Genomic DNA, 22,211 nt, shown 5'->3' with positions numbered 1-22,211 from the left:
CAAGAAGTGTGAACCTGGAAGAAGAGTTTCCCCTAAAGCTTTCAAGATGGTCCTTGTAAGAGTAATGAACAGTGGAAAAGCTAGATTAAAAAAACCCACCTTTTAGTGATGATTTGATCTGCTTTATTGGATGCTACCTAAGTGGCAGTAACACTGTAGCTAAGAATTTCATGATGAAAAAATACACTTCAACCTTGAACAAAGAGGCTTGATGGATGAAAGTGTGAAGTAGTGAATTAGTCCTTCATTTTTGTTCTCATATGTCTCAGGATCTTCTGTAGCTGTTTACCAAAGTGGTGAGCTAAATGGTCAAGAGGCCAGTGTTTTAAAGTTGAGTATTCATTCTTCATCTGATCATTTTTAAATTTAAAAGCAGCTCCTGGTCATTTTACCCATTCCTTCAGTGTTCAGGCATTAGCCAGAATTTTTGAAGGACTTTTTTTGACACTTCTATCCTTTCTTTTGCAGAACTATTTCCCCAGCAAACAAGATATTTTGCTGGCCAGAAAAGCCACGAAGGGGATAGTAGAGCATGATTTCATCATTAAAAAAATTCCTTTCAAGATGGTGGATGTAGGGGGACAGAGATCTCAGCGTCAAAAATGGTTCCAGTGCTTTGATGGAATAACTTCAATTTTGTTCATGGTCTCCTCCAGCGAATACGACCAGGTCCTCATGGAAGACAGGCGCACAAACAGACTCGTGGAGTCCATGAATATCTTTGAGACAATAGTCAACAACAAGCTTTTCTTTAACGTTTCCATTATCCTATTCCTCAACAAGATGGACCTTCTGGTGGAGAAGGTCAAGACTGTCAGCATTAAGAAGTATTTCTCGGACTTCAAGGGCGACCCTCACCGCCTGGAGGACGTGCAGCGTTACCTGGTGCAGTGCTTCGACAGGAAGAGGCGGAACCGCAGCAAGCCCCTGTTCCACCACTTCACCACGGCCATCGACACGGAGAACATCCGCTTCGTGTTCCACGCCGTCAAGGACACCATCCTGCAGGAGAACCTCAAGGACATCATGCTGCAGTGAAGGAGAGCAGCCCCTGCTCTGTTGGAATTTCGCTGGAGGGTTCCATCACAGTTTTTAATCCTTTCTTTATGGCCCTTGCGTGCGTCGTAGGGCCCGCGCGAATTCCTTGGCTCAGGAATGCTGTACACTAGCCAGTCCAAACAGAGGAGCTCTAGGCCGGAGGAGTTGTGTTGATGTTAGCTACTGAATCATTTGGACTAAAACACTACTGAAACCTGGCCCTGGTGGGTTCTGTACCGAGTTTGGAACGCTGAATGACACAACCACCGTCTGCCTTCTTCGAGAACAGAAATCTCTGACAAACCATGGGTGGAAGACACGTTTCCAATGAATGCTCTCATTTTTCAGAGACACTAATTGTACAAACTGCCTTTTTTTTTGTAGTTTGGAGGTGCTGAATCGATCAAACTAATCTAAACGTGATGAGATTGGCAGCTGTATTGGAGAATGTTAATGGAAGTTCCATTCTTAACCTTTAGGAGTATAACCAGGTCTTGTGTGTGTGTTCAGCTTTGCCAGGGGTCTAGAATCCACCTCCCAAGGTGGATGCACAGCTCTTGTCTGAAGGTTTTGCATGAGTCTCCTGAGGGAGAAGTCTAAAACTGTGTAAGGAAACTCATGTTGGAGTAAATGGGATGGGGACTTGAGGCCTCGCTGATTCGGAGAAGGGTTTATTTTGCACTATGCTTGGAGGGTGTTACATCATGGAAAACTGATTTCCTTGGTACAGCAGCCTGTGCTGGAGCACCCAGCCATGTATCTGCACAGTGGTTGCTCAAGGGAGATGTGCTCCATGGCCAGCTAGCACTGTCCTCACACCCACAGTGGGCAGCATTTGTGAAGGTTCAGTATCACACGTGACAGGGCTTCATCTAAACTCAGAAGTTTGGAAGCTGATTAAACTCTTTAAGCAGAGGTTTTGGTAGCACAGCAGCTGCTTGATTAGTTCCCAACAGCTGACCTTGTAGGAAGACTGAACACCCTGGAGATCCCAGCTTTCCAGCTGCACTGATGGATTTGGACAGCAAGACCTTGCTGTAAAATTAGCCTTTAATCTGTGTCTTAATGGGATCTTCAGCCTGTAGTGATGCACATGGAACTCAGAGCACAACTGGGTTTGGAGTCGCCCCTTTTGGGCAGTGGTTTGGGTGTGAAATGGCAAGAGGCTGTGAATAATTTGGGTGTGAACTCCAAATTTCCTTGTGCTCTCAATCTCTGCCAGGTGCCTTTTCTGTGTACAGACATCGAAACTTTTCTATTGCAGTGGGGTGCATGAACAAACCGAAGATATTGTAGTGCTATCCTTTAGGTAACTCAAACATGGTTTACTGTGCAATTTTTGTCATAGTTTTTATCCAAGGATAAAACCTGAAGGGCTCTTTGTACCCATAAAAAGTCAGCATAAAAAGTCCCTGGAGTTCTTATCCCCTTTGAGCCTGTAATGGCATGTCAAAACAAGCAAAGTTTTACTTCAGCTGGTAATCCCATGGGAAATGTGGTCAAAGAAAAGTCCTGTTCCGTTGTCCTTTCATGTTAATTTGGATAAAATCTGGAATCTTTCTTCCCCTCTGAAGCTTGCAGATGTTCATATCAGTATTTTTGTGTAGCTTCCTGATGCAGCAGCCTCCTGGTTTTCCTTGTGCAGGCTCCAGAGTGGAAAAGCTGTGGCTGTAACAGGCACAGAATCGACGTAAGAAGCAACTGAGAAGTTGCAGATGGGAAAACCTAACTCAAATTTCAGCAAACTTAAACAGGAATTAGCTTCCTTGTAACAAGTCTTATTTTGCCAGGACCAACTCTGTCTTTTAAATATTTATTAATTTTTAGCCTTGAAGGGGAAGAATGTTATGTGACTAATATTCAAATGGGGAAAAATCTTAAGATTATTACATTTGAAAAGGAAAATGTTTCACCACAGCGTGATGCAAACAAGTTTATTCATCACATAAGGTTGGTTTCTGTGAGCCCATTTGTTTGGCTGAAGACTAAGGCTGCTCTCAAAGCTTTCAGATGTTTTCTGAGTTCTTGGTAGTGGTTTTCACTTCACACAAGACACTGGGAAAGAGGAGGCAGTTGTGGGCTCACCTGACTTCTAGGTTGACTTGACTTTAGTTCTTAGCTTGCTGTGAGCTTTATTCTTTCACTGAATTTTCCAAATGAGGTAATATTATGCCTGTTTTCTCAAATTAGTTAAACATTCCCTTTCAACTGTATTTTTTCTCAAGAATTACCTCAGTTTGGTGTCTGAATCTACTGTAGTTTTACCTGGGAGGCATAGCATGGAATTTCTGTTCTCTTTTTCTCTTGACACTCATCCATGGTTTTGTATCTTAGTCACCTTATGGATTTACCCTCAACAGAGCTAATGATGCAACTTATATTTTAAATAACTTAAAATCTGCACCTGGAAAAGAAACAGCATGAGAGATCTCACACTGAGCTCTCAAGCTGCCTTTTTTTTTTTTTTGTATGTTATGGCAGTTTTGCACACTTAAGTCAGTTTTAGGGAACCAGTTTCCCCACCTTGGGCCCATTATTGCCTTTCTTGTTTAATTGATGAAATGGGCCTGATGTGGGGCTGCAGGTGAAAATCTGTGTTGTGGCTCTGTGGGCTCAGAGTTCTGTCAGGTTTGGATAATCATGGATCACACCAGGAACCCCAGGTCAGGAAACTCTCCTTGCAAAAGTCAAGCACTTCCCAAGTTTGCAGAGGAGCTGGCTTGTGAGTAAAAAGGACGTAGGGGTCTTTTTGAATTGTCAGTTTTCTCTGCAACATACTCATCTTGCCACAGCTGAGGGGGCTTGGGGTTTTTTCCCGAGGGCAGTTGTAGTATAATAAAGCCAGAAAATCATGTTGTGGTAAATCAGTGAATTACTAAAGCAGAGCTTAGGTAGATGAGGCTGTTCACACTTTAAGGACAGGCATGGTCGGTTGCTTAGTCCTTTCACCAGAAACAAATAGAAAACTTTATTTTAAGTGACATCCTGGAGAACTTTGCAGGTAAACACAGCTGGAGAGAACATCTTTTTTTGTTAGTTTTATAGGCTTATTGTTCATTTGGCTGGTCAGGAAATGGGTCACAGGCAGGATGATGATCAGATGGAGACCTTGAACAAGTACTTTTTTTTTTAAGGAAAAGAGCAGCTTTTTGCTGTCCCTCCTCTGACACCCGGGGTCAGTGACAGAATGTTGCAGAGGGGCTGTCTCTCCTGAGGACAAAGAGAGGAAACTCTTGCAGCCTGTGCTTGGGGCAGAGACTTACATAAACCTGGAGGTGAAGTAAAAAACTAAATGGGAGTCATTTTTCCAACACTGCTTTGTGTTTGTTGTCCTCAAAACAAGTGTTAAGCTACTAGAGTGTGTCAGCAGCACTCCTGCAGATTGCAGTGCTGGCAGGCTCTGAGCAGTCCTTAGGTGCATTGCAAGGTGACTTGGTGGAGTTGAAAAGGATGAGTGGTGTTCTGCAAGTGACATATTCAATAGGCACTTGTCACTTTCAAGGAATGAAGTAGTTCTTGATGTTGAAAATTACCTAATGGTGGTTATGGAATTGAAATTACTGGCCCTCAGTTTGACAACTCAAAGATGCTTTCAGTTTCATGCAGAGAATGGATCTTATTTCATATGGCAGCCTAGATTATTTGACTTATTAACTTGATAGTAGATTTTTTTTTTATTGCTGCTGTGTAAAACCTAGAACTAGGCATGTTACAAGAAAGAAGTTCCTGAAGATGACCATTCCCAGGCCTTCTGAGGCAGTTAAAGCTGAGCTGCAGCCAAGCAGGCAGAGTAGAGAAAGTAATGGCAAATAAACCATAGGGAAATGGAGCAGGAAGAGCTCAGTTGTACATGGCACTGGAGACAAAAATAGAATTCCCCTAGGACAGCTGAAGTGGCACAGTGTGAAAAGTGGTGCATTTGGAGTGTGTCCCATCCTGTCAGTGTGTTGCCCCCCAACCCCATGGCTCATTCCCTCTGGGAATTCACCCATCCTGGTTACTGTGATCTGCAAAGAAATGTAGAATTAAAGCAGTTAAAAGAACAGATGTGGTACCACTGAAGAAACCAGCAGCTTTCTTTAGTGACAGACAGCTGCCTTCCACAGAACAGCATTTTAGAAAACAGGTCTTCTGCTGCCTTTAGATGGCTGTCTTTGTATTAACTATGTTTTAACTTATATTAACTTATGTTTTGGAGTCTTTTCTACGTGTGTACTTCCTTATTTCTGGGGGAAAAAATCCTTTTGTGCATGGACCTAGAGGATTTTTCTAAAAGGCCCCTGTGATTTTCAAGCAGTGAGTTTTGACACCTGACTTAGCTTGGCTTCTGTCATCGAATTTTCAGGAGTACCTGCTGCATTGATGGATGATTTGATGTGTGCCAGCTTGAGAGACAAACATGATATGCAACAACACCTCTACACAGTGCAGTTTGTCATGTAAACCAAACACTGAGCTCATGATGAGAACTGTAAGTTGAGCAGTACCCTCTTTTCTGTGTTCTCTTTCTGGTATAAAATCACGTGGTGTCAGGGGTTTAATATAGCACTGCCAACTCTTTACCTCATACTCTGTAATTCTGTAACACAAAGTGCTGGGTGGGGTGTTTCAGTAGCAACTCTAAAACATCTGTGCCTACTTTTGTAAATGAGCTTTTAACAGTTTTTTAGGGAGCATCCATTATGGATCAGGACTGGCGTGGTCTGGGCCAGCCTTGGCCTGAGTTAATGCTGACTCCACACAGTTCTAGGTGAGGACTGTCTAGCCTAGTGAGGAATAATTGGTAATGCAAGACCTAGTGCTTTTTAATAATACCTGTTTTGTAATTAGCTGGGGTGATCTCTGCTTTGTGCTGTGACGTGGGCACTTCTTTGTTTTAACACTAATCTTTTTTTGCATAGATGGAAGTGATAAAGCCAGGAGATTTGCAGCTGAGACTGCCTCTCTGCTGACCAGGTGATGCTGCCTCTTTGCTCACCTCGGTGGTTGGGCAGTTCAGCTCCATCCTTGACATTTTTATCTTGACAATGGCATTTGGAAAGCGGTGTTAAAGTTTGTCTGTGTGTTGATATGCTTGTGTTCTACTGGGTGGGCAGTGTGGAGGTTCTAGATTGTCAGTGCTGGTGGTTCTGTGCCTGGCTTGGGGAGCTGTCCCAGCCCAGCTCTTGGCCTGTGACTGAAGGTTGGATCTTCTGTCTGGTGTGAAAATAGTCAGAGGGGGGAAAAGAGCAGCACTAAATTCCAAGGTGGGCATTCTGGTAAAAAAAAAAAAAAGCCAAAGTATGTTGGAGGGGAGCAGGAGAGGGGAGCTAGTGTCTAAACAGATGCCAAAAGCTGATGGTGCTTGAAGGCTGTATTGAAGTGAAATGCCATCTGCACTGACCCTAAAGCTTTGAGTGACTCCAGAGAGCCATTGGCTGTGAATTAAGAGCAGCAGGCTGGCAAGGCTGGCCCTGCCATTGTAAATCTCTCTCTTCATCTGTTCATCACTGGGTGCTAAAACTCAATTTTAGTAAAATACAGTATGCAGATCTCTGGCCAGACAGTGCATCTTACTCCTTCCTGACAGCTGCTTAAACTCTCTTCAAGATACCAGAGCACGAGAAGGTAAGAGGCTGTTTCCATTCTTTGAATAACAACTACAGCTGATGGAGAGCAACATTTTTTAATAAGTAGGACCTGAGAGAGCATCTTTTGAGGGAAATGGCAGGTTTTGAGTAGCACAACTTCTCTGCTGTCACTTGCCACCGATCTCTTGTGCAGGTGGTTGGGCACAAAGGCTGGGAGGAGGTGGCAGGGAGCAGGGGCTGGGGGGAGAAAGGATCTGCTGGGAGCTCACGAGACTTGGGAAGGTGCTTGGTGGACTTAGGTTTGGAGAGGTGTCCTGTCTGCATTGGAGCCATTAACCCTCTGTAGGATAGGGAGAGTTCCTCCAGTTGTGTTGTCTGGAATGTGGAATAGGCTTGAATTGATGATACAGATTAAAAAGTGTTTCTGGAGACTCCACTGGACAACAGTGCTGGTGTTTCTCGCTCTAGTGAGGAGCTGTCTTGTTTGTGGAATCAAAATGTACAAAACAAACTGACAAAACACCAGGTTATCTGTGGCACAACCACATAGCTTAGGATGCCAAGTGATGTTATCTTTTATTCTGCAATGTACTTGCTCTCTGGTGCCTATGCATTAACACACATACTATGCAATATCAGTCTTTTTTTAAACCATTCACTACATTGGGCAAGAAAGGCCTGAGTTTAGCCTTAATTTTCTTAACAATTCACAGGAAAGTACTTTAAAAAACAGTGACAAACTAAAAGAAGGTGGAAAACGCATAAAGTAAAAGCACAGTCCCAGACTGCTCACATAAGTGTCTTTCTAGCACCAAAACAGCATCCGTGATAGAAGCAGCTACTTGCTGTAATAGTTTCAACTTAAAAAAACTGTGTACTAGATAAAATTATATTGTGATGTGTAAAAAGTGTATTTTATAGCTTTGGTGACTTAGTTTACTGTTTTGTATATATGAATTTTATAAATCTATTAAAACTTGACTTGTTATACTGTTCTTATGGGTTTTATCTTTCAACAGAGTTTGAGGTGACTTTTTTAGTTTATTACATTTTTTTCTGTGAGAGAGTTGCCTTTTGAACAAACAGCAGCATGGACTGTATGGAAGTGCAGCTGTCATGCCATGAAATCTCAGTCTGTAACCTTTAGGTATCTCCTACTCCTCCAGTCCTGCTTGGAATCATCCTTCCTGAGTGTGTCCAGGTGACACATTAACCTGGGTGAAACTTGGAGCTTGTTCTTCTGGGGCTGGCTGGGGCATTAGCACTGCTGGGAGGTGGCAGGGGAGGCACAGCTGGAGTTTGCTGATGTATTTTGGGCTCAGCAAAAAGAATTGGGCCTGTAGAGATGGGAGCACCTGTTGGGGATCCCTCAGTGCTGTGTAGGATCTGATAATAAATAGCCATGGGGCTGTGGCCCCTGTCTGGGAGCACAGCAGAACCTTTGGAGGGTCACTGGTGTCCCTGTCACACAGCATTGCCCTCCTGTGCTGCCACAACTGGGGCTCCAGTCCTTGGGAATGCCATTAACCTCACCTCACATTCCCTCACGTCCAAAGGTCACATCTGGCAGATTTTTGTGGCCAGTCTTGATTGTTTTTTTGTGTAACCTATTAGTGCCAAGCCAATTCCACTGCCAGTGCACAACTTGAAACACTCATGGAGCATTTTTGGTCCTTTCTACTAACAATTGGAAATGCAGCACTTCAGCTGCACCAGCTCTTTGGGAGTGGCTGGCTCTGTCCCTGGAGCTGCTGGGCACTTTCAGGTGAGATTTATTGCCAGTGTTCAGCATCTCTGCTGAGCAGCAATTGCAAATTCAGTATGCTCTAGCAGAAGGTGCCCAGGTGTGATTGCTATAGCCTGAAAAGCTCTCAGCAACAGCAGCAGCTCCAGGGGATCTCTTTGTGGCTCTGTGGAGCAGAGTGGCCCTTTCAGGGCCCAGGTGTTGCTGTGAGATGCCCTTTCCTAGCTCAGCTCTGCAGATGTTGCTCCATAAGAGCAGAGCTGCAGCAGTTGGTTCTGCAGGTGGGTTTGTCTGTTCAGTGCCAGTGAGTGCTTGTGCCCCAGGGAGAGCCTAAACTCCATTTATTATCTTGGAATTACCTTCCCAGGAGCAGCACAACTCCCTGCTCACAACCAGAGCCTAAACTCCATTTATTATCTTGGAATTACCTTCCCAGGAGCAGCACAACTCCCTGCTCACAACCAGAGTATCTCTGCTGCAATTTGAGTAATCCAACACTGAAGATAAAAGGGAAAACATGTCTGTTTCCCCAGGGAGAGGCTGCTCTAAAATGCAAAGTATAGCTTGTATTTTTGCTCAAGTGTACAAGGTGTAAGGTTTGGAGTGGTTATAATAATATTAAAGTATTTGTTAGAACTCTTTGAGGAGAGAAATTAAATGAATCCTTGTGGTTTCTAGCTCCAGCCTGGTATCTCATTATCCTTACAGACTGGGAGGAAGTTTACTCAGTTACTAATCCCAAATTTCTTGCCACCCTTCCCAGGACTGACTGGCATCTTGGGAAGCTGCATGGTGTTAAGGCAGGAAGAGTTAATTAGGACGATTGTTCAGGGATTTTTACCAAAAGTAGCTTTCCCTTAAAGCCTCAGTTTTGACAGCAGGAGCAGATTTCAGTGAGAAATTCCATTTTTAGGGGAGAGAGGTGGTCACAGCCACAGTTAAATCCCAAAGTGCTGGGTCATGTTAATGAAATGTCCATGGAAGGAGCTGCTATTTCCTCTCCCACCCTTGCAAGCTGTTCTAGGCAATTGCACCCCTAACTAGTAAAGAGCATGGAATTTTTAGTTGTGTTGGGTTTTTTTCCCTCTGCACAGTGGCTTTGTCTCCCCTCTCCCTTCAGCTACAGCAAGTCCTTGTTTTCAGAGTAGCAGTGGAATGTTCTGCCTGTTTATTCTTGGGAGAAGATATTTGTCTTTATGAGCTCGTAAAGCTATTAAAAGACTGTTTTTTACTATGTTCAGCATTAGACTTTAGAAGTTGCTTCAAAACAAGTGTCCTTGAGCTTGGGGCAGAAAGGGTGTGGCTGAGCTGCTTTGGTGGGGCAGGGTGCTGCAGGTAGCCACAGGATGGTGTGGTTTGGGAGATGCTCTGAGCCACAGGAGTCCATCATGGATCTGGGTTGGACTTTAGGGGTTGTTACATGGAAACCAACAGCAGCTGCAGGGAGGAGGTGCTGGTTCTGCTGGGGGTTCTCCTCAAGGTGGGTGAGGTGCAGGATTCATGGTCTGCCTGTCACCACGAGCCAGAGGAGCAGAAGCAGTGCCTTCCAGGGCTGCCAGCCAGAGCCCTGGGCCATGCCCAGGGAGCTTGGGGCAGGCTGCTGGCACTGTGTCCTCTGGGACCTGCTGTCCCTGCCCATCTGAGTGCCCCTTTCCTTCCCCTGCCTCTCTTCTGCCAAAGGCTCTCCAGGCTGTGGCTGAGTGCTGCCCAGGGAGCAGCCAGGTCTCCTGCCCACAGCCTGCCACACAGAGGAGCTGTTCCTGGGCCTTCTGTAACCAATCCCAATCCTGGCTGCTGCATTGCAAGTGACTTCTGCATGTTGGATTTATATAGAGAGAGTCCTGCTCCTTCTTACCAATGGTTGATCCACAGCTTGACCTTCTAAAGTGACTCCTAATTATCTCATCTGGATTTCTGTATCACAGCTTACTCAGCAGCTTATTAGCTTCAAGTTATGTTCCCACACCTTTCCAAGTAGAAGGATCTCCCCAGGAACCTGCAGCTTAACATGCAGGAAATCTCATTTAGGGGCTTACTTTCAGTTTGGCCTACTGCTTATTCCTGTGCCAGCTGTGTTCTGCCCCCCTGCAACTCTGGTACATGCAGAGAGGGGTAGGAACTGTGCCTTTGTGCTTTAGTTCTGGTTATAACCTTCATTTTCAATGTAACCTTGGCCAGTGCTTTTGTTCCTCTGTGACCCAGGCTGCCTCCAGGCCTTTCACTGGTGTGGGCTGGGGCAAAGTGCTGCTCACAGAGCCTGTGCTCAGCGTGCTGCTGCAGCACTGGAAACCTTTGCTGCTGTGAAGAGGAGTAATGTCTTCACATGACCAAACCCTGCAGTGGAATATTGCAGGGACCCTCTCCTCCAGCTGCTGAAGAACTTCCAAGTGTTTTCAGCCCCATTCTGCCTCTTGCCTGTGGGCACTGCTGAGCTGCCCAGGTGAAGCTCTGTGAGTTGCCATCCCATTTATGTCTTACCTGCAGCACTTGTGGACAAGCTGAGCAGGTAAGTGCTGGTGCTGGCAGTGATGGTGTCAAAAATACCCATTTGCAGTCACAAGAGCTCTCAGCAGAAATTCCTGCTCTCACAGCAGCACTCACATGTGCCAGGTGTCACAAGGAGTCTCCATCTGTGACTTCTGCCAGCCCTTCTGTGCCACCCCACTCCCTCTGCTGTCTCTGGAATTTTATGATGGGAAGCTGCCTCTGTTCCCTTGGGCAGGATTGTCATCCTGAGCCTCTTTCTGGGAACTTTCTAAAGTTCAGCCTAATAACTCAGTGCAGAATCAAGGAAGAGCAAACAAGGCTGAATAGAGAGCAATCTCTTGCTTTAAATAGTAAATGTGTTCAGGCAACAACTGAGCGAGTTCGGGGGCAGAACTGGGATTTGTAATTCAAGCAGGATTTGTTTGGAAAGTTTCTGCTGCTGGGAAGAATGTCTTGGATGAGAAGCCTTGGATGGGAAGCCGTCACCTTTGTGGCTGCCAGGAGAGGGCGGCAGCCGAGGCTCTGCCGCTCCAGGCGCGCAGCCTGGAAAATGTTTCCAGGAATTGCCGTCATCGGCCCCGAAACCAAACTCCCTTTCTCTCCCGGTATGAATCATGCGGATGTGAAAGGCTTGTGTTTCCGGAATCCAGCTGAATTTACTGCAAGACCATCTTTGCTACTCACCTGCGTGTGTAAATCTCCGGCGTTTTTCCAGTGTCTTCCAGTTGTCCTCTTGCTTCCTGCCGCAGAGCAGCACTGATGGGGTGGGGGCCTCAAAGTGCACAGGGCAAGTGCTCCGGGAAGCCGAAGCTGCTGCCTCTCGGAGGGAAACATCCTCTCCTTTCTCCCAGCGGCACCGAATCTGATCCTACCTGCTGGTATTTTTAGACAGGAGAGATTTGGAGCTCAGCCAGGTTGCCATGAGCTGTGGGAGTGTTATCAGGGCTGAGGGAGCAGGGATGGAGAGGGGTCAGCCTTCCCCTGGCAGGAGCACAGAGCCCATGGGCCTCTTGAGCTCTGGCTATAAATAGCCAGGAGGAGCAGAGGAACAGCATGCCCTGGCCATGGGAAGGGAGGCTCTGCTCTCCGGGTGCCAGCACAGCACCCAGCCCTGCTCAGTGGGAAGAGGGAAGGGCCAGGCTGGTCACTCCCCAAGGCAGAAAGAGGAACACACGTGTGGTTCCCCCTTTTAAATTAATGAGTCTATGAGTGTTTCCAAAGGTTTCCTCTCCTATAGCAATCTACAGAGGATGTGGGTAGTTCCAGCTCACACTCCAAGCCTGGCTTTGTTTGAACTGAGGCATCTCAGGAGATCTTTTGAGGGTCTGCCAAGAGACAATCATCAGGCTAACGCTGCACTTTGGGGCAGAGCTGCCAGGGATCTTTCTGCTTTATTCTGTGCCCATCTCCTCCATCTCCTCCAGCTCATAACGAGAGTCCATCAGCCTGGATTGTGCTTCTGTGCTCAGCACAACCTCCAGCTGGTGGGGCAGCGAGCAGAGCACTCTGAGTGTTTGTGAGGGGAGAGGAGAGGGAGAAATCTCACCTGTGCCTGGGACTGACATGCTAAGCAGAGAAGAGCTCTCTGTGCAGGGAAGCTGCTCTGGTTCAATTTGCATCTGTTTGTTCAGATGGCCCAATCTCCTGTGTGAGCTTGTTCAGTCTGTAGTGGGGACCTGACTGACCTCTTCCTGGCCAACTTCATAGCAAGAAAACAAAAGCACCTACGTGGGACTTGAGGTGGGTGTGGACTGGTGGTGTCATTTAGACCAACACAGAAAAAACGCTTGGAGAAGAACTAATCACATCAAAACTGTGTTAGCAATATCAGAAAACAAAAACACCTTTTATTCCTGGGGGGAGTTGCTGTTTCTCTGAGACAGCAGCAGCCTGGGGTGAGGAAAGCTGGAACCAGTGACGTGAGCAAAGCTGGCCCAAGGCTGCCCCAGCCTAATTGTCCTCCCAGCGCCAGCGATGAGGGGACGATTCCCCTTTGGACAGTTTTCTGGAACTCAGCTTCCTCCTCAAGGAGGAAAATTTGTCTCCAAGAACTTTGCGTAGCCCAGTGCTGTCCCTAGCAAAGGGCAGGTCCTTCCTCATAGCAGGCAGCTGGCCTGTAAACATTTCCCATTTAGCCAGGGCGTCCACACTCTTGTCCACTTGAGCCAGTTCCTCCTCAGAGACGTTCCTCTCCAGGGCAGCAATGCACATCTCCAGCCACAGCTCGTAATCCTTGATGGTGTCCGGGGCCTTGGTGTGCCCGGGGGGCCGGGGCTGGCCCTGCCCCTCCTGCAGGGAGCTCAGCTGCTCGTCCTGCTCCAGCTCTGGCCCCAGGGACAGGCCCTGGCTGCAGGTGTCGGGGGTCAGCGGCTCGGACAGGGAGGTCACGGCCTCGGAGTCGTTCTCGCAGCACATCCCGGAGTCGGAGCTGAACGGGAGGATGTCCTCGGAGGCAGACAGCTCTGCTGACTCCTGCCTTGGCCATGTGGACAGCACGGTCTGTGTCCAAGCATAGAGCTTCTGTGGTGAGAGGAGAGAGGTTTTGTTGTGGAGGATGAGAGATGCCAGTTACACCTTCCCTGTGTTTGCCAGGTAAGCCTGTTTATCTTGGGTGGCTCAGCTGCTGCTGCCACTGTCCTCCCTGCCAGACAATGGGATCAGACAATTCCTGGTGACCCTACAAAGCAGGAGCTTTCTCTTGTCCCATTCTCTTGGACTGTGGCAGAGCTGCCTCCAGTCAGATGTGGACTTTATCTGCCCTGTTATTAAAGGTGGTAGGAGAAAGCTGCACCAGATCACTCCTTGCTGTGTGCATGTGATCTCCAGGAGAGGCAAACCAACGCCTCTCCAGAGAAAACTGTCATTATAGAAACTCCTCAGATAGAGGTGAAGAATTGTGTTTCATCATGTTGTTAATGCCTGTCGTAATGTGTGTTTTATTCCCAAGAATAGCTATTCCCCTCCTGAGCTGAAATTAACAAGTGGGAAGGCTGATTCTAGGAAAGAATTAATGAAAGGAAAATGTCTGAGACAATTTCCTTTTTAAATATTAAATGCCACAATGAGGCATATAGCAGGTTGCTCCTGGCACATTTGTTCCTTATGCTTTTGGGAATGAACCACAGTGCTCCAGTCATCCCTGGGTAAAAGGTGATCTTGTCTGCCTTGCTTCCAGTGTTGAGGGGTTTTTGTATGTATTTTTCAGTTTTTCACACTCCTGTGGCCTATTTCTTCTCTTTTACTTTCTGTAGCTCCCAGTGTTCCATCTGCAAAGCCCCCCAGTTGCTCAGCAGTGACAGGATTAGCCTGGGCAGTCCCCACAGTGTGCCAGGCAAGGGGCTGGATCTGTCCCTGCTCAGCTCAGGGGGAGCTGCAGTGTTTGAGGAGCAGGCAGGAGATTCCCAGCCATGTGGAGCTCCCTTCTCTCACAGCCCCCCACTGCTCCCTCCTCCTTTGCTCCTCTATTGCTGTCTCTTCAGGCAAGTGACAGAAAGGATAAAGAGCTCAAATTGAGTGGGTGGGAGAAATCAGCCCTGCTTCTCATTTCAGTCTGAGCATGGAGCCTCAGGGAGGAATTTCCTACAGGAATAAAATGGACTCTTTCAGCTTGGCTAATCCACCCTACCCCCTCCCTCTGGGGCAAGAAAAATTGTAAAGGGACAACTTTTCTCCTGCCTGGTCCCACCTCCAGTGGCCCTTCCCTCCCTCTGGCTTGATCCAACAAAGGCAGTGCCAGAAGCTGCAGAGGGAGCTGGGCTGGTGAAGGGGACAGCAAAGCTACTGGAAAGCTGCAAGCAGCCCATGATTTTGTAATGGCTCTAAGTTCCCAAGAATAGTGAATCTGGGAAGGAATCCCAATTGCTACTTAGCCCAATTCCCAGGAATAAAAAAAGCTGTGGAGATGTGGATTTTCCAACAGTACATTTGGGTTATTCAAGGCAAAAAAAAAGGGGGATAATCGACTCAGGATCACTGCCTGAATTCCCAGAATCTCTTCAATATATCTCATCCTTTGGCTGGCTTTTTCATTTGAACTTTGGGTGGGTTTGAAGGGCTGCAGCCTCTTATGTTCTCCTGTTTGACCAGGAAGGGATGAGCTCTCTGTGGGTTTTGTTTACCTGCAGGCAAGAGCAGCTGAAGTGGATGTCCACCCTGAGGATGTCACTAAGACCTGCTGTCTGTGTGTGTGTGGCCACTGCAAACTCATCCAGCCACCCTGTGAGGACGGCCTGGAATGCTGCACAAGCAGCAGGTGGAAATGTGGAAATGTTGATTGTGGTGGGGAAACACCAGGATAATTAACTTGCTTTCAGTTTTCAAGATGACTCGTGCTGGAATAAGCAGCTGGGATAAAAAATGGAGTGTGGTTCTGGGCACAGCTTATTTATCTAAGTTGAGGAGCTCTTTCTGCTGCATAAGGACTGGTTTCCTGCCCCAGACTGTCTCAGTTGCAGATCTGAGCAGTTTTACCTGCTGCTGCTGAGGCACAGCTTGGTTCTGGCATTTCCTGTGGTTTTTAGGAGTGTCTGAAGCTGTTTTGTGGCAGGTGGGGATCTGTGATAGTTTCCAAGAGGAAATGTGACTTCAGACTTACACTTAACGTGCTTGGCAAGTTAACTTTGCTCGCTGTTACTGTCTCCAAATGCTTTCTGCCCTCTTCTGTCCTGTTCCTTAACTATTTAATTCATCTCTGGCATGGATGTCTCCTCTCAACACTATGGCAAAGCCTCTTACAGAGATTATCACAGCTCTCTTACACCAGCTTATACTGTATCTAGTTGAGCTTTGCTTTCTCAAGGAAGCAGATGTGACATTTGGCCTAAATGGCATCATTCCCTAAGGTTTGTGCTCCCTGTCACCAGAGGATGCTGAGCCAATTACAGTATTTGCTGCAGGTGTAAAGGCAAAAATATTTCTAGAAAAGATTAATGCAGGTGGCCATTCTCTTCTAGAAAGCACTGGCTGGATGCTGACAGGCTGTGTTTAAATAAAGCACAATTTATTTGCTTTATTTAAGCAGAATATTCTGGTGGTCTGGGCAATTTAGACACTTCTCAGACAGAAGTAGGGACCAAACAGCCACAGATTCAGAGAAGGGTCTGACAGCAGCACAGATAAGTAGGAAAACCACAGAAAAGTGTGTGTTTCCTCACAGTCTTTGCCATGCTTCTGTGTATCTGATTCCATGCTGAATGAAACCAGAGGCATCTCCTTTCTCATTCTGCTCATATCTTGTTACAAATACAACCCACAGACTTTAAAATAGGCAGCTATGGAAAATCCTGCCTCTGAACATGATGTGTGTCAGACAGGAATCACAGCCAGGGAGAAGATGGGTGCTGAGTGAGAATGGGGACATTATTTCTATTCCACCAACCATTTGGCTACTGAATCCTGCTTTTTAGGCAGCAGAGGTAGAAAACCCTTTCAAGAGCTAAGGGTGTGTTAGCACTGTTCCTGATCTGTCTAAATGTGGTGTTAGCAGTGATATGGGTGAGAGAGAAGAGACAAAAGATGAGTCCGGGACCCTCCACATACTGTAATATTTTGGGTAATAATTTGGAATCCTTTCCCATAAATTTAAACAGAGGAATTGCAGCAAAGTACACACATGATGTTTCCTCCCTGTTCCCAGCAGCCCCAGGGAGGCAAAAATCCAGGGTGGCACAGGAAAGGGTGTAGCTGTGGGAATCCCTGCACTCACTGCTGCTCCTGCTTGCAATCTGCCTGCCCTTCCCACCTCGATTTTGGGAGTAGGAAAGTGTGGTTGGACTGTGGAAGTGTCCCTTGGGAAAAGCCAAAATCCCTGGAACTGTGCAAAGTGCTTTGTTGGTCAGAGCCTGTGTAGAGCACCCCCACGTTCAGGTGTGAGCTGCTGCCTCAGCACCTCACACTGAGAGCTCCTGAGGAGATCTCCTGCCTTCACCAGGCTGCTGCAGCACCTTCAGTGCTGGGGTTTGGGCTGAGCCACCCTGTCCTGCCCTGTCCCTGCTCCAGGAGGCTCTGGGGGCTGGGGCTCACCCTGTAGCGCTCGATGAGTTTGAAGCCCACGACGTGCTGCAGCTTCCTCAGGCAGATGGGGCAGGGCTCCAGGGGCCGCAGCAGCGCCTCGTCCAGGCTCAGGGCGCCCTGCATGATGCACTGCAGCCAGCGGCACGTCCCCAGCCCCATCAGGTGGCAGATCTCGTGGCAGGTCACCTGTCAGGGAAGCAAAGATCACAGCAGTGCATGGTCATTCCTGTTTCTGCTGCCCCCTCCTCTTCTTCCTCTGCTGTTCCACCTTCCCTGCTCCCTGGCAGTCTGACCAGCCCCTTGCTCAGCAATGGCACTCCTCCAGCCCAGGCTTGTCCATGGTGATAGGAGAACCTGGCTGCCTCTTCCCAGCTCCATGTTTGTGTTGTGGAGAAGGAGGGGTGGGTGTGGGTGAGGCAGATGTGGGAAGCCCTGTAAGCAGAGTGTTTGGTGCTGCTGCTGCTCTTCCCCAAGGACAATGTGGTGGTTTTTGTTGTTTTAGGGTTTTTTAAAGAGGAAAACCAGTCCCACTGGGGCCTGAAAAGAGCAACACAGCCTGTGTGAGAAATGTGCAAGAAGCTGTTGGCAATAACAGATCTGAGTCCTTCCAGAACAGACTCCATTAACATTTGTGCCAAAGCAGAAAACTGAGCTGGAGTCATCTGGCCAAGCATGACTGCCTTGGGAACTGGCAACTGTGGAAAGGCTGAGGATGGATGACTCCTCTCCTCCTCCCATTGCCACTCAATATCATTTAAAATTATTACAGGAAGAGGCCTCAAACTAGAAAATCCTGAGCAAATACCAGGGGAGGAAAGGGAAGTGGCTTCAAAGGTGCTGGTGTGACTGCTCTGGGCCAGCTTTGGGGGGAACACTGGAAGCAGAGCTGGAATATGGCAGATGTTGGGATGAGGGAGGACAGCACTCATGAAGAGGATGTGTTGGAGGTGAGGGGGTTTTAAGGGCTCTGCATTTAAATAGATGACTTGGCTGAGGTATTCTTCTCCTCCATCCATGGAACAGGTCTGGCACAGGGACCCCTCCCCTCACAGATGCCCGTGTCTGAGGAGGACAGAGTCACCCTTTGCAGCCATCCATTAGTTACACACAGCTCCACCAGATATTCTGATTATCCTCCAAAGACTGTATCAGCCCTGCTGTGCCTGACAGGAAAAATACTCAGGATTACCCAAGCATGAGCCTGGGAGCTGGGCAGGGTTGTTTCAGTCCTGCTCCATGACACAGCCTGGTTTAGTGGATGGTGTCCCTGCCCATGGTAGGGGTTTGGGACAAGATGGTCTTTAAGGTCCCAACCCAAACCATTCTGTGATTCTGAGGCAAGTCCTGTAGCCTCCCCATAACTGATGCTGTCACTTGCTCCAGTGGTGAGGGGAGTAGGAGGTGTCCATGCAGTGCACTAAAATGGAAGCTCTTTATGTCTGAAGTCAGTGTGGGCTTAGCTGTGACTGCCTGTGCTTCTGGGAGCAGTCTCATGGCTGCTTCACTGGGCTGAGGCATGTTTTATGCCCTGGCCTGCAATATTTAACCCTACCCAGGAAGAAACACGGGGTGCAGGAGGTTGCTGGTCCTACCTTACAGCACTGGACCATCTCCTGGGCACTGAACTGCAAGGCCCGGTCTCTGCCCTCCTTGCTGACTTCACAGAGCTCTTCCTTCTGTGTGGGTGGGTTCAGGCTGCTACAACCAGCCTGGGGGAAATCCCCAGAAAACCTGGCAAAGCTGCAGACTCCCACTTCTGTGAAGAGAGGGGAGTACAGTCAGGCATCTGTTCTTTTACAACTGTCTCTCACCTTAGGCAGCATGAAAATACAGCTGTGGGAGCACAGTCCAGATGGGCACACAGGGTGTGATGAGACCCACTCCACAAACGGTTGGTATCACCTCTGCCTGGATCAGGAGCCCTGATCCCCTTAATTTCACACTGGGAGAAAGTTCCTCTTACCAGGGAACAGCAAGTTAAAGGTAAGATTTAGCTATTCCAGTCTCACAGGGAAGGGCTTTTTGGTACAGTGCTGCCTTATTCACACACTGTGCTGGATCACCATGGGACATCAGCCCACCTTGTCCTGGCAGGAATTTGCTGAATGTGAAGCTCCAGGTCTCACATGGGTAAAGGTCCAGCAGGGTAAGTCCAAGGACACACAGGGCATCCATGGGTTTGTTGTTCTTCAGGAAATTCAGGATCCCATCTGGACAAATACAAGGGAGATGTTCATTTAAATGAAGAATCCCTGGAAGGAACAGAGCCAGAATTTCTGCTGCTGATGGGGAGGAGGATGTAATCCAAGCCCACAGTCAGGCAGAGCTGCTGGATTCATCATCTCAGGTGGAGAACCAGGGCCGTGCAGCCCATCTCTCAAATCAGAGAAGACTTGACTTTGGAAGTGGGGATGGGCACAGAGTCAAAACAAAGCAGAGATGCTGATGGATTCAGTACTAACCCATGGAAATGAGCACCTGGGAGCAGAATTTCCCTACAGGCAGTTCAGAACGGAGCTGGAACAGCCCCAGGGCTGCAGTGCTGGGTCTGTGCTGAGCATGTGCTGCCCGTGGTACCTGCAAACATCTCATTCCAGGTGGATGTTTGTGCAGTGCAAGTTTGGCAGCTGGCAAACCCAGTCCCTTGGGGAACTGTATGACACTTGAACCCAAATTTCCTATCATGAAAGGCCTGTGAGTTCCCCCCCTGCACCACCCAGGCCAATAATTTATTTTGGCTCTGGACAGGGGATGGGAGAACTCAGACTGCACCAAATCAACAGAGCCTTCCCGCAGAGCTGATCTGATCCAGAGCTGGACCCAAACATAATAGCACTGGAAAACACAAACAGCAGAGGAAAATATGATGAAAGTCACTTTGTTTTTTATTCCTGTTTCCAGCCTCAAAGCTCTGGGCTTTCCATGGGAACAGGATTTCTGCCCTTTCACTCCCTTCCTCATCCCCTCCCAGCCCAGGCAATGAAGGGCTGTGTCAGGCATTTCCTAAGGGAGAACTCGTGCCCGTGTGCCAGGCTGGTGTCTCGGTGGGCTCCGTGCTGCCAGCCCCTTCCTCACCTGCGTGGAGCTGCACCCTGTCCGAGTCCCGGCTGTGGCGGAAGCAGCAGTGGATGGAAGAGACTGGGATGGAGGGAAGGCACTTCACACGCAGGCCCAGGAAGAAAGACTCCACACAGCTCTGCAGGGAATCCAGCAGTGAGAGCCCAGCGGGGCCTTCGATCAAATCTGAGGAGAGAAGCTCTCTGTCAGTGCCTTAGAGCCAGGGTGAACATTAGGGTCTGACGGGGTCTTGTGGCACTGGCCACAGCAACTGGGCAGGCTGGTTCACTCTGGAGCTCATTGCTGACTCTGGGATGTGGTGAATGCCTCTGGATGGTTATGGATATAGAGGAGGAGAGGGAGCTCCTTCTGAGGGGTTGCTCAAGGCATTAGTACTCTCTCATTAGCAGAGCAGATGTGCTAGAAGGTTGTCTCCTGTTTAAGTTGTGCAGAATGATTAACGTGGGAATGGGTGGCTGTGTTTAATGAACCATCAGAGACAGACCTCCAGAAATGCTGGTTTTTCCAGGATTGTTTCATACTTTGATATACATATATGCATAAATTCATAGTGAGCCTCACCCAGGGGCACGCATACCATTTATATGGCAGGTCTACCACAACAGCTTGTGACTCTGGACTGGGGGCATGTCAGAGCCTTGCCTGGTACCCTTGTCTTTGCTCTGGCCATTGCATTTGCAGGTGAATCCTTAGAGAAGGGTGTTAGCAGCACTCAACACCACCCACCGCCCTCCTGTGTCTCTCCAGCCAGCCCAGTGAAGATCCCCCCCCTACCTATAGGCTGCAGGTAAATGTGCTTTCGACAGAAGTTCTGCTTCCTCCTCAGCATGGCGTGGTAGAAGGTCTCGAAGTCCTCGGGGGCATCGGGGTGGCTGAGCAGCCAGTCGAAGGCCGTGCGGATGAGCAGCGTGCAGAACAGCGTGCGCTGGGGGTTGTAGGCCTCGGACAGGAACAGCTTCTCCGCCCTGGAGAAGGCCTTGGCATAGAGCTCCTGCAGCGCGGGGTCGGTGGAGATGAGCGCGTCCTTCAGAGCGCGGGGCCCGAAGCTGAACTCCTGCGCGTGTTTGCACTGCAGCATCGCGGGGCACGGCGGCGGCGGCACGGCCTGAGGGAGGGGACACGGCCATCAGCGCCCGGCCTCGCCTGGGATGGGGAACCTCCTCATGTGTGAGGGGACACGGCCATCAGCGCCCAGCCTCGCCTGGGATGGGGAACCTCCTCATGTGTGAGGGGACACGGCCATCAGCGCCCGGCCTCGCCTGGGATGGGGACCCTCCTCATGTGTGAGGGGACATGGCCATCAGCGCCCGGCCTCGCCTGGGATGGGGAACCTCCTCATGTGTGAGGGGACACGGCCATCAGCGCTCGGCCTCCTCAGGGATGGGGAACCTCCTCATGTGTGGGGGGACACGGCCATCAGCGCCCAGCCTCATCAGGGATGGGGAACCTCCTCATGTGTGGGGGGACATGGCCATCAGCGCCCGGCCTCCTCAGGGATGGGGAACCTCCTCATGTGTGAGGGGACATGGCCATCAGCGCCCGGCCTCGCCTGGGATGGGGAACCTCCTCATGTGTGAGGGGACACGGCCATCAGCGCTCGGCCTCCTCAGGGATGGGGAACCTCCTCATGTGTGGGGGGACACGGCCATCAGCGCCCAGCCTCATCAGGGATGGGGAACCTCCTCATGTGTGGGGGGACATGGCCATCAGCGCCCGGCCTCCTCAGGGATGGGGAACCTCCTCATGTGTGAGGGGACATGGCCATCAGCGCTCGGCCTCCTCAGGGATGGGGAACCTCCTCATGTGTGGGGGGACACGGCCATCAGCGCCCAGCCTCATCAGGGATGGGGAACCTCCTCATGTGTGGGGGGACATGGCCATCAGCGCCCGGCCTCCTCAGGGATGGGGAACCTCCTCATGTGTGGGGGGACACGGCCATCAGCGCCCGGCCTCGCCTGGGATGGGGAACCTCCTCATGTGTGAGGGGACATGGCCATCAGCGCCCAGCCTCCTCAGGGATGGGAAACCTCCTCATGTGTGGGGGGACACGGCCATCAGCGCCCGGCCTCGCCTGGGATGGGGAACCTCCTCATGTGTGAGGGGACATGGCCATCAGCGCCCAGCCTCATCAGGGACCAGAAACCTCCTCACGCTTGGGGGACATGGCCATCAGCGCCTGGCCTTGCCAAGGACAGGAAAGCTCCTCATGCTCAGGGGACACAGCGCCCGGCCTTGCCAGGGATGGAAAAGCTCCTTGCGCCTGGGGGACACGGCCATCAGTG

General features: G+C 49.3%; 2 protein-coding genes across 2 annotated transcripts in view; one reads left to right on the top strand and one right to left on the bottom strand.

Annotated features, from left to right (window-relative positions):
* The window catches only part of GNA12 (G protein subunit alpha 12), a 40,572-nt gene extending 32,969 nt beyond the window's left edge, over positions 1-7,603 (top strand). Inside the window, exon 4 of the mRNA XM_059862223.1 lies at positions 469-7,603. Within this exon, the coding sequence (XP_059718206.1) occupies positions 469-1,038 (570 nt within the window). The 3' untranslated portion in view covers positions 1,039-7,603. The remainder of the gene's footprint in view (positions 1-468) is intronic.
* A 5,063-nt stretch (positions 7,604-12,666) lies between these two features.
* AMZ1 (archaelysin family metallopeptidase 1) lies at positions 12,667-21,021 on the bottom strand. The gene is made up of 6 exons (XM_059861988.1): positions 20,704-21,021; positions 19,927-20,094; positions 18,933-19,061; positions 18,444-18,607; positions 16,861-17,037; positions 12,667-13,359 (listed from the first exon to the last, which is right to left on the bottom strand). The coding sequence occupies exons 1-6, from the start codon at positions 21,005-21,007 to the stop codon at positions 12,790-12,792; spliced, it is 1,512 nt and encodes a 503-aa protein (XP_059717971.1). The 5' UTR covers positions 21,008-21,021; the 3' UTR covers positions 12,667-12,789.
* Between the last annotated feature and the right edge of the window lie 1,190 nt (positions 21,022-22,211).

The sequence above is a fragment of the Haemorhous mexicanus genome, chromosome 17, assembly GCF_027477595.1.
Source record: "Haemorhous mexicanus isolate bHaeMex1 chromosome 17, bHaeMex1.pri, whole genome shotgun sequence".
In the NCBI taxonomy this organism is placed as follows: domain Eukaryota; kingdom Metazoa; phylum Chordata; class Aves; order Passeriformes; family Fringillidae; genus Haemorhous; species Haemorhous mexicanus.
The sequence above is the reverse complement of the archived record's forward strand: the minus strand, read 5'-3'. Positions and strand labels throughout refer to the sequence as shown.

Excerpts from the sequence above, each read along its gene's own strand:
- AMZ1 (XM_059861988.1), bottom strand. The coding sequence starts at position 21,007 with ATGCTGCAGTGCAAACACGCGCAGGAGTTCAGCTTCGGGCCCCGCGCT. Across the intron at positions 17,038-18,443 it reads AGATGGTCCAGTGCTGTAAG|GTGACCTGCCACGAGATCTG; the intron begins GTAGGACCAGCA and ends CTTCCCTGACAG. Across the intron at positions 13,360-16,860 it reads AACTCATCGAGCGCTACAGG|AAGCTCTATGCTTGGACACA; the intron begins GTGAGCCCCAGC and ends CTCTCACCACAG.